General features: G+C 38.9%; 2 protein-coding genes across 2 annotated transcripts; one reads left to right on the top strand and one right to left on the bottom strand.

The window, feature by feature from the left end:
* Positions 1 to 585: 585 nt before the first annotated feature.
* Positions 586 to 2,193, bottom strand: apoa4b.2 (apolipoprotein A-IV b, tandem duplicate 2). The gene is made up of 4 exons (XM_026184842.2): positions 2,024 to 2,193; positions 1,883 to 1,934; positions 1,531 to 1,681; positions 586 to 1,393 (listed from the first exon to the last, which is right to left on the bottom strand). Exons 2-4 carry the CDS (start codon positions 1,920 to 1,922, stop codon positions 817 to 819), a joined length of 768 nt encoding a protein of 255 aa, XP_026040627.1. The 5' UTR covers positions 1,923 to 1,934; positions 2,024 to 2,193; the 3' UTR covers positions 586 to 816.
* Positions 2,194 to 4,492: 2,299 nt separating this feature from the next.
* Positions 4,493 to 6,204, top strand: LOC113032020 (uncharacterized). The gene is made up of 4 exons (XM_026184656.2): positions 4,493 to 4,591; positions 4,697 to 4,748; positions 5,072 to 5,222; positions 5,340 to 6,204. Exons 2-4 carry the CDS (start codon positions 4,709 to 4,711, stop codon positions 5,914 to 5,916), a joined length of 768 nt encoding a protein of 255 aa, XP_026040441.1. The 5' UTR covers positions 4,493 to 4,591; positions 4,697 to 4,708; the 3' UTR covers positions 5,917 to 6,204.
* The last annotated feature ends 5,174 nt before the right edge of the window (positions 6,205 to 11,378 follow it).

Raw genomic sequence — 11,378 nt, 5'->3', positions numbered from 1 at the left:
TCTGTGACAGCTTGGGGCAGAGCAGAGGAATGTTGTTTGCCACTGGGTAAGGCAGCGTGGGAGCAATCTGGCAGCGGGGATGGAGGCACAAAAGCGAAAACAAAGTGGGAGCTGGAGATGTTTATGAACTTCCAGACTTGCAGAAACAAACCTGAACATGCCCTGTCCAATACCCACAATTTTATCTAACAGGGGTGTGCCGGTGGGCCAAACCTTTGCAAGCAGCTACTGAACAAACAAGAAAGCTTAACCAGTGATTTTTGCTAAATGACAATGTACAAGCTTCCTTCCAGCTGTCCAAGTTGCCCAAATCTACAAGTAAAACCTCATACAGATCTATGTACTTTATAGCATGAAAACTTTTCTATAATAGCTACTAACGAGTCATCAAATCACCAGTCCTGAAAAAAGTGCTTTTAAAGCCAACTAACATGAACAAACCGCAAATCTCTTAGGTCATGATACAAATCTTTTTTTTAATTTTGTCTAGTTACTTCTTGTGTTAAAGTTTAAAGAAATATATTTTCCAGGTACCCACACTTATCTAACATCACCTTGACTCAAATAAGACAACAGGCTCAGAAATTATAGTTTTGCTTTCACTTTATTTTCTACAACATATGAAAACTGTTTGTGGTCACAGACCAACACATATTTTTTGTATGTATCAACTGTTTTTTTAAAACTGTAAATATATCAAACAACATCTGATTTTTTTTTAAATTCCAGATACCAGGAACATGTCCTTGGTATTTGGAATTCTTTAGATGCACTTTAGATGCACTTTTTTCTGTTTCATGTGAGGTGGATGTTAACTTAATTGGCTTTAACAAAGGATTCATAAAGGGAGGTGAGACGAGACTGGAGGTCCTGAGCATATGGGTCCAGCCTTTCCCTCAGCTCATCAACGTAGGGGGTGGCCATTTCTTTCACCTGCTGGGCTCTCTGTGCAATCTGACTCTGCACCCGCTCAGTCAAGGGGGCCACTTTTTCCTTGAAGTCTTGCAGATGCTGGTCCACCTTCTGCTTCAGGTCATCAGTGTAGGGACCAAGCTGAGTCTGCAGGTCTTTCATGCTCTGCTCCAGGCTGGTCTTTAGCTCTTCGCTCTTCTGCGTCAGGGTGGTCCTCAGGGCCTCAGTGTCCAGGGAATCTGTGTAGGTGGCCACCTCCTGTTTGAGCTGCTCAACCTTCTGCTGGACCTGTGTCTGAATGTTGTCAGTGTAAGGCTCGAGCCTCTCTCTGACTGTGCTCAGCTCTTGGATCACACGATCTCTCAACACATCAGCCTCTGTTGTGACTTTGGTGATCAGGTCCTGGGCTGTAGGTGGAAGCTGCTCCTGGAGGGTGACGGCATACTTGTTGGCAGCATCAACACTTTCTGTCAGGCGGGCACTAGATTAAAATAAGAAGAAAAAAAAAGCTAGTGAATACAAGGCAGCGCAGTTATATTTCTAGCTTATCCTGAATATTTTAGGCAATACTATAATTTGTTGTCTGTTAACATAATTAGCAAGTTTTGTATGATCTACCTGACATCCTGTCCGAACTGAGATGATCTAATCATCTTCACGGTTTCTTCAGCTGTCTGTGTAGCTTTGGCAACATAATCCCAGAAGGCATCAGTCACCACCTCCAGCTGTGGCTTGGGTGCATCAGCATAAAAAAGGTTGGCATTGCAGCCTGTTTAATGGAGACATGAATAAATTCAGAGTAGTGCAGATATTTCAGCTTTGTATATTCACTGGGATTTGACATTTATACAGGTCATATTCACTGATCACCAACGTTTTTCTTTATCTTGAGCGGAATAGTTGCTAATTATGTATATATGTTCTCATGAGCCAAAATTTATAGTAGAATAATGATTTTTCTTATACTCACCAGTGAAAACAGCTAGGACGAGCACAGCAAGGACCTTCATGGTTCTTAGACACTGTAACAAGAAAAGACCAGTTAGTTACCACAGCATGTTAACAACACAGTTAACAGTCAAAGAAAGATTCTTTTAGCTCTCCATCTTACCTGAGTTTGTTAGTGTATCTGTAAGTCCACTTGGTAGTGCTTGTATTAAACTGGTGAGGAACTGAGGCTTATATAGCAAGGCAGACAGCAATGATCACAAAGTCCAAACATTAGTGCTTTGCTGTCACCTTGCCTCACTCAGCTATCTTTGCTGACATCTTGTGCCAGATAATCCATGCAGCACGCCTCTTTGACACGAATACACACTGAGCGTATACCCCAATATACACAAGTACACATTAGTCATCATTTGTGAGTTGTCCATTAAAAAACAAGAAAAAACCAAGAACACCTATTGTCTTAAATTTAAAAACTACTCGAATGCTGTATTTTGATGATTGACCACTGTTAGAGTGATACAAAATCCATAAGTCTAACCTCAACCGACCCACACAGGCTAGTCTGTAATCACTTAGCTGATAGGTTTTTTCCAAGTCAGTGATAACTCTCTGCCAAGACAGATAGAGTCTATTGCTTTAATGTCTTTGTTGTCCTACTTGATTACGTGTACAGTAGGTATTTTATTGTCTCTCTTAGTTTTACATTTTGCCAGCAACACTGCTTCTGTGTCAGGGCAGTGTTCAGCAGGCCTATGTGTAAGTCTGACCAAAGGTTAGCAGACTTGAGCACTGTCAGCTTGTGAAGGCCAAAGTAACTGCTGTTTCACGTCAGACATGCCATAGTCCAATTGCCAGAAACCACTTTGGAGTCCCGAGTATTAATTATTTCATTTTTCCCTGTTGTTCTTCTCTTTTTCTCAAGTGTATGTGTATGAAACTTGAATCTCAATTTTACCAGAATTTTTTTTTTTGAAAATGGTACCTCTATAAAGTACTGTGAGTGCAGTTTGACTATTTATAAAGCTGAAAAAATTGTCCGACAAAAGTACAAATTAACGTTTCCGTCCAAAAATCCAATAGATCAATTTTTGAAAATGGTCAAACATGAGATTTGCATCATGGAAGCACAACCAACAAATCTGGAGAAACTGTGTGATGCTTTCATGTCAGTATGGACCAGAATCTCAGAGGAATGTTTCCAGCAGTTGAATATATGCCATGAGGAATTAAGACAGTTCTGTAGGTACAATAGAATCCAATCTAGTACTAGAAATTGGGTAACCAATAAAACTACTGGTGAACGTATAACAGCTACTTAAACAGTATATTGTGATTTGTTGGTGATACCTATGTCATTGTCTTCTAGGTCTTATCTGTGCAGACCTAGAAGTCTGCACAGAGAAGTCATATAATAGTAATAGAAAGAAAGTATACTTTATTGATCCCAATGGAGAAATTCCTCTCTGCATTTAACCCATTCACGCTGTGAAGCAGTGGGCAGCCATTGGGCGCCCGGGGAGCAGTGTGTAGGGACGGTACCTTGCTCAGGGGTACCTCAGGTTAGCCATTCAGTGGATTCAAACCACTGACCTTCTGATCATGGGGCCACCACGCTACCTACTGAGCTGTCCCTGCCTGATATAAAGGGCTCAGGTCTTACCAACAATATAAACAATATCAGCATCAACTGAAACTACCTGTGGGAGAATAGTTACTTTCACAGGTGTCACTTACTTTTCTAAGCTATAGAAAATAAAACATTTTTACTATGGATAGTGACATTTGGCATATTGTATTGTAACTGAATGTAGATTATTAACCTCTACCTTAATATTCCATTAGGGAATTCAAATATCAAACCGTTTCTACCTGTTTTTGACACTAAAAGCAGTACATTTCTCTTTTTAAACCTTATTGTTTTTCAATACTCCTGCAGGTCAATTCATTTTGCACAATTCATGATGTACAACATTATGCATACATCTCATAGACAGGTCTTATTTACAGAAAATTGCTTTTTGCGTGCTTCATGTAAATATGTCAGATGTGCTTCCACCCTTAATGATTGCTTGTCGTTATGATGAAAATTTTAAGTCATTCCAGAGAGTTGGAAATAACATTTACTTACTCTTTCTTCTAACAGTTTCTTTTAATAACTTAACATGCCCTAGTATCTATGCCAATCAAAGGAATAAGGTACCACTATGTCAGTAGCTAAAAAATAATGTACCTATGAAGTGTTCAGTAGAAGTGAAAGAAAATCTTATTATACATGATTATTTTGAGGTCTTTTTAAACCACAGTTTTCAATTTAAGAAACCATTTAAGCATCTCATACTACTTAAGTCACACTGACCCTCATACAAAGTCCACTAATCTTAGCATACCAAAGTTATCTGAAGTTATCTAGAGGCTGGTACTGCTGAACAGCAATGTGGGCAGTTAATAAGCCGATGATACCCTAAAGACTTTATAGAGAGGGGTGAGAGAAGAACTAATACAAGATTTATTGTTGAGTGATAAATGTATTCACATTAGGAGAATACTAAAATCCAGAAGTGCTACCACAATAGTAACCAGGGGGGGGGGAGTGGTGTTACAACACGGCAAGGACTTCTGGACTTTGTGCTCTTAACTATTACTGTCATCTGACATCAGTATATATACACGGAAGCACTGTTCCAACACACATACACTAAACCTCAAGAGATACACAAGCCCAAAGCAGGTGAGAATCTCACTACATTTTAAACAATATTTTAAGAGGCAAATCTAAAAGTTATGACCTTTTTAAGACTACTTAAAACTTAATCAGACTGTTATTGTTTTTCAGCTAGTTGCAGTCATGAAGGTGTTTATGGTACTAGTCGTCGCAGCGCTCTCTGGTAATTTCCAAGCTTCTTAATTATATCCCAAAAATGTGATTCTGTTGATCTGGACGTAGCATTTTCACTGAAAGAATCCAAGTGTCAGTCAGTTGGATGAGTCTCTCACAGAGACTAAAGAAGTCACTTGGATGAATGACAAAACCTTTTTCTCACTGAAAACGCTACGTCCAGATGAACAGAATCAACTTTTTGTGATTTCCTTACCTGGATGTTTGAGCATGCATCAAGACTTTCTGATTATAGTTCAACGTTAATGGCAATGGCAATAATTAACTGAACATCTGTACTGTTCTCACACCACGCGTGTTTCCATCCAACAGGCTGCCATGCCAACCTTTTCTATGCTGATGCTCCCAAGCCACAGTTGGAAGTGCTGACCGATGTTTTCTGGGATTACATTGCCAAGGCCACACAGACAGCTGATGATACACTCCAGATGATAAGAAACTCTCCAATTGGACAAGAAGTCAAGTAAGTTCTTTGACACACTGCACTAGCATGACTGGCCCTATGATGGGCATATGCCTCATGACTGTTATGGGGTCATTCAAGCCACTGATGATCTGGCAATCACTATCTGTCCTCTAGTGCCCGGCTGACAGAAAGCGCTGACTTAGCCAGCAAGTATGCAGTCACCCTCCAGGAACAGCTTCAGCCTGCAGCCCAGGACCTGATCACCAAAGTTACCACAGAGGCTGATGTGTTGAGAGAACGTGTCACGCAGGAACTAAACACAGTCAAGGAGAAGCTCCAGCCCTACACTGAGAACATGCAGACCCAGGTTCATCAGAGAGTGGAGCAGCTCAAGCAAGAGTTGGTTACTTATGCAGATTCCCTGGACTCTGAAGCCCTAAGGACCACCCTGATGCAGAAGAGTGAGGAGCTAAAGACCAGCTTGGAGCAGAGTGTAAAGGATCTGCAGTCTCAACTGGGTCCCTACACAGATGACCTGAAGCAGAAGGTGGACCAGCACCTGCGGGACTTCCAAAAACGTGTTGCCCCTATGACTGAAAAAGTCCATGTAGAGCTCACTCACAGAGCGCACCTGGTGAAACAAATGGTTGCCCCTTATGCAGAAGACCTTAAGGAAAAGCTTGACCCCTATGCCCAAGACCTCCAGGCCCAACTCATGTCCCTCTACCAGTCCTTTGTCAACACAAACTAAGTCACCCTCCATCTACTATATCATTTTCAAAGATACCGGACTTGCTGGTCTACCTCTGTTTTGAAGAAATACAATAATTGAATATCTGTCTTGTACTGTAAACAATATTGTGTTTGCACCCCACCCTCCACCGCATTATTTATGGATAAGTGCAAACATATTAAAACAAATCCCTGCACTTATCAAAAATGTAAATATTCCATTTTTATTGTGTTGTGAAGTTTGAAACTGTGACCCTTTTGTAATTTCACTAAGTTATCTGAAATAAATACAAAAATCTGGAAATTATTCATCTGGCTAACTTTTGAATCGACTTCTCTCTTTTACATAAAGTGAAACTCTAGAAAGAAATCTCATCGCGAAACATCTTGTTTCAACACAAACTATGACAAAGTATGATGAGAAGTGGTTCTGAAAGCACACAACAGTGAATTCTTCCATGTGTTTGAGTGATGCACAGATAGATGGAGGGACCACACGGGGTCACAAGAAACAGTAGTGTGTGTGTGTGTGTGTGTCTGTTCATGCATGTGTTTGCTTTTTCTTTCTTTCTTTTTTTCCCCCAGGAGGCAAAAAGTATTTTGACTCCAATGTCTTAACATGTCCTGGCTTCTGCAAGAGTTTCGGCTTCTAGTTTTTCCAGAGGCACTTTTGTTCTTCTCAGTGCTTGCCATTAAAACTACACATTACATATATCAACAGCAAAACTGAAAAAAAAAGCTGACCAATGTAATCCAAGAGACTAAGAAGTTAATCCCTTCGATTCAAAGAATTTAGGATTTTACATTGTCATGAAATTTGACATATTTTGCATTTATTGAACCCCCCCACCCCTGTTGTTGTAACTGTATAACGCCTGGTCTTATCCCTCTTATCTTGCCCCTACTGACAGTGCCAGCATCCAACGTGGAGGGTTAGAGTCCAATAACAATAACAACGCATTCACATGCACACACAACACACACAAAACATCTGTTTCCTGATTATTTACTACTGCTCTGCTTATTTTTTTGACTGATTCAATGGGTAATTTACTTGTATGTCTAAAGGTCTGTCCTACATAAATAAATCTAAATCCTTAGCATCCATTCTTCCCTAAATGCAGTTAGTGATAAGGATTGCATTCAATGAGAGACACGCTCCTCAAATTGCTCTAAAAGCTCTGTGAGACTTTTGAAATGCAAATCTGATTACAAATGTTTGTGTTTCAGCCTGTCTTTATACCTCATTAGCACTTGTGTGGGAAGCAAAAAGGACTATTCAGATTCTCTTATCAGTCAAATGGCCAAAAGGTATTGTTAAGGAGCCTTTGCTGGTATCTGCTCCCATTAAACTCTACAACACAGTCCACTAGGTTCTTTTTTTCTTTTTTTCCCCCGAACAAGACACATCTTGCCTTGCACACCACGAAAGCAAACGGCGATCTGATTTTGTTTTGATGTAGATAACAGGTTGTTACTAGACCTTTTCTTCTCTGCTTGACAAGCAGTGATAAGAGAAGTATCGCATGTCATTGGATCATTAGAAATGATCTCAGGTCATGGCGTTTGTTTCTCAATCATATGAATATGGCCATGCTTTAGAGCAGGGTTGTTATGAAGAGACGTTCTTGACAAGAAAGAAAAATGTAACACAACAATTTCACCTAGTACTTGGAATTTAGAATCATTTGAAATTGCCATGAGAAAACTGTTGTATGCAGCATATCATCATGTTCACATTTTCCATGCCAGTGTTTAAACCTCCAACTGTACCTCTGCTGGAAATGTTTTGTTACAGCTCTGGAAGTTTTCAGAGTCCCCTATAAATACATCATAAAACAACCTCGTATGTTTTTGTGGGTTTTCTTTTTCATTTTCTGCAAGTTTTCAGAGTATATTAAGCAAAACTAACTAAATGTGGATTTTTTTTTTTAAATAATTGAGGCAATGATCAATTATTTAAATATTTGATTTACCACTTTGTGAAGCAGTAAATGCAACTAAACATTTATATTGACCAGTCCTAGTCACCAGCCTAGAGGAACACATTCGATTCTGCCATGCTGGTGTTTTCCTGACATGGGCAGCTCGTCCAGAACCCTTCAGGTCATGGTTTTGACCAGAACATTTCAAAGCACTGACTTTTAGTTTTCTTTGCTCCGAGAGGATGTTGTCTTATTGTATGGCCCACTTTCTATCTTGAATTTCCTCCCTTTGTACACAGTCTAGCTTTGCCGTTCCCACGTGATGGCTATCAAGTATCTTGGTCCTGTGCCCAAGATGGCACCAGTGTGTTTGGCTTGCCATCTAGCCCTGTTCCTGTTGTGTTTGTTTGTGCTATTTAGGCTATTTTTTGTGTGCTAGAGTTTACTCTCTTTTAGTGTACACTCGCAAAACCTGTGTCTGTGCCTACACAAAAATATGGGATTTTGTTTTAACTCGCGGTTTACCGGTCTTTAACTTAGAGGTCTGTGATGCTGTATGGCTGGACCATAAGCCTGTCTTGTTTGAGGTTTCCCTTCCTTGTACTCAAGTTAATCCTCCTGCTGTTGCTCAGAGCGGTGGTATTTTTAACCCATCCACTGCTGGTCAGTTCTCTGTTGTTTTTCATCAGAACAGCAGCCTTCCTGATTCTATATGTAATGATCCAGAAGAGCTCAGCTCATGGTTTTACTCAGTCGGTGGCCCCCTTTAAGCTGAAGGGTTCAGGTCTGAATGAAGCCACCCGTGCTGTCAGAAGAAAGTGTAGGAGAGCTGAACGTAAATGGAAGAAGGATAAACTTCAGCTTTCATACCAAATATTACAGTATTACTGGAATTCATATCAGAAAACTGTTAAGAGAAAACATTTTGCTGCTATTATGCAGGCTAATTCCTGTAAGCCTCAAGCCTTATTTAAAACTATTGACATGGTCCTTCATGCTGTACAGACTGTTGGTGTTGACTCCCCTCAGGTAATTTGTGAAAACTTATCTTTCTGACTTTAAAAATCTTCTTAAAACATATTAATTTGCTGAAGCCTTTGGCTATCTTTAAGGGGGTGGCTCAATTTGTTTTAACATGTTTTATTTCATTTTATTCATTTAGTTATTTATTGTATTTTATCTTATTTTTCTTTTATTGTGTTTATTTGTATATGTACAGCAGTTTGTGAACCCTGGTTTTATGTTAAAGTGCTTTATAAATAAAGCTGTTATGGTATGGTAATAAATCTTATTTGTTCATGGTTTGTTCATAATTCATTTTCTGCTATTAAAATCAGAATATGTATGAATATCAATAGTACAACTTTTCTACATGACTGTCATTCTATTTGTTAAAATTACTCCTACAGGCTTAAATGCTTAGCCTACAGATATAATACTCAAATACATACAGATGTACCTCATACTTGGTCATTTTCCTTAAAAAACTTTGAAGTCTAATACTTTTGTTACATTGTTACATATTACTTTTTTAGGTCATGTTAATTTGTGAATTCTAAAAGAAAAAAACAACAACAACAGCTTTTCCAAGCAACTACAATGCCCCACGTGACACTGTAAACATGAAGGTTTTCTGTCCTAAAACAAGGTTACACTGCCATCGAGTGGTAAGGTTTGGACACACGTTCTCATATAATGTTTTTTCTTTATTTTCACTGCTTTCTACACTGTAGATACATACTGATGACATCAATTATATGAATTGTACCAAAGAAAAATTTTATAAATAAATATAAATATGTTTTATATTTTAGATTCCTCAAAGTAGATACCCTTTGCTTTTTTGGCATTGCTGCAAACCCTTGGCTTTCTCTCAATGAGCTTTATGATGTAGTCACCTGAAATGGTTTCAACTTTACAGCTCAGCCTTGTCAGGGTTCATTTGTGGAATTTCTTGTCTTCTTAATGGGTTTGGGACCATCAATTGTGTTTTGCAGAAGTCAGGTTGGTACACAGCTGACAGCCCTATTTGACAACTGTTAGAATTCATATTATGGTAAGAACCAATCAGCTAAGTAACGAGAAACAACAGTCCATCATTACTTTAAGAACTGAAGGTCAGTCAGTCCAGAAAATTGCTAAAACTTTGAATGTGTCCCCAAGTGCAGTCCTAAGATTCATTCAGCACTACGACGAAACTGGCTCACAATGAGGACCACCCGAGGAAAGGAACACCAGGAATCACCTCTGCTGCTGAGGATAAATTCATCAGAGTCACCAGCGTCAGATATCACAAGTTAGCAGTGCCCAGATAAATGCCACACAGAGTTCTAGTAGCAGACACATCTCTATATCAACTGATCAGAGGAGACTGTGTGAATCAGGCCTTTATGGTCAGCTGCTAGGAAACCACTACTAAGGAAAAGCAACAAGCAGAAGATATTTATTTGAACCAAAACACTCAAGAAATGGACATTAGACCAGTGGAAATGTGCACTTTGGTCTGATCAGTCCAAATTTGAGATCTTTAGTTCCACCCGCCATGTCTTTGTGGGATGCAGAAAAGGTGAATGGATGGTCTACATGCATGGTTCCCACAGTGAAGCATCGAGGAGGAGGTGTGATGATTTGTGGGGGTGCTTTGCTGGCAACACTGTTGGGGACTGTGCTGAACAAAAGAATGCGTAAATGCTGGTAGTTTGACTGCAAAAAAAATCTTTTCCTTATTCTTCAGAGTGGAAAATAGGCCCGAGTCAAGCTGCATCACCATAAGTGCACATGATGTTGATATGAAGCATTATTTTATTGGATCATTAATAATTATTAATAAAAGCTTATTTTATCCTTTTAATAATTTTATTTAGCAAATAAACCATTATTTACTAAATGTTATACAAATTTGTTGTTATTGTAAAATGTAAATAAAATAATGTTTTTAGTGGTTCAAATTTCTGGACTGCAGTTAGGTCAGGTTAAGATGCACACACATGTTGCTGTACTAAGATGATAACAAGTACAACAAGTTAAACTTGTCAAATTTACAAAGAATAAAGCTGTAATGTTAATTAAAAAGTAAAAAGTAAAACATTTTGTCAGTGGATAATAATAATTTCTTTTGAACATCATTTTGAATGCACAGAAAATAGGCAGAGTTTATTGGAACTGAATGTGTGCGGACAAAATAAAATGGCAGCAAATAAAAAGAAAACTTATTTCAATGCTTGCAATGATGGTAGTTCACCATATCAACATTACCTCTAATTTCTATTATTCAAAATTATACCAAAAGCCAGAATAAGGCCTTGCCTGTTAGATCTATTCTGTGTTAAACAATAAAGTCGGTCGCCTCTTTGTATGTTTGCAGATGGGTTCTTTCTGTTCTAGAACAATGCCTATCTTTGCTCTAACAAAGGGAAATAATTTTATCTGGGTGTTTCAACAGTGTTTTTCTGGGTAATGACAATCATCCACCACATCAGAGATGTTTGTGCAAATTACCAGCATTAACACTTACCATTATCCCCCTTTCCAGGAACCCACATATGGACATGAGCCT

Source organism: Astatotilapia calliptera, chromosome 11 (assembly GCF_964374335.1).
Source record: "Astatotilapia calliptera chromosome 11, fAstCal68.1, whole genome shotgun sequence".
Taxonomy (NCBI): Eukaryota; Metazoa; Chordata; class Actinopteri; order Cichliformes; family Cichlidae; genus Astatotilapia; species Astatotilapia calliptera.
This window is presented reverse-complemented; position numbering and strand designations above follow the sequence as displayed.

Coding starts and splice junctions, on each gene's coding strand:
- apoa4b.2 (XM_026184842.2), bottom strand. CDS start 1,922: ATGAAGGTCCTTGCTGTGCTCGTCCTAGCTGTTTTCACTG. Junction 1,682..1,882: donor CGTCCTAGCTGTTTTCACTG/GTGAGTATAAGA, acceptor TCCATTAAACAG/GCTGCAATGCCAACCTTTTT. Junction 1,394..1,530: donor CAGTTCGGACAGGATGTCAG/GTAGATCATACA, acceptor ATTTTAATCTAG/TGCCCGCCTGACAGAAAGTG.
- LOC113032020 (XM_026184656.2), top strand. CDS start 4,709: ATGAAGGTGTTTATGGTACTAGTCGTCGCAGCGCTCTCTG. Junction 4,749..5,071: donor AGTCGTCGCAGCGCTCTCTG/GTAATTTCCAAG, acceptor TCCATCCAACAG/GCTGCCATGCCAACCTTTTC. Junction 5,223..5,339: donor CCAATTGGACAAGAAGTCAA/GTAAGTTCTTTG, acceptor TCTGTCCTCTAG/TGCCCGGCTGACAGAAAGCG.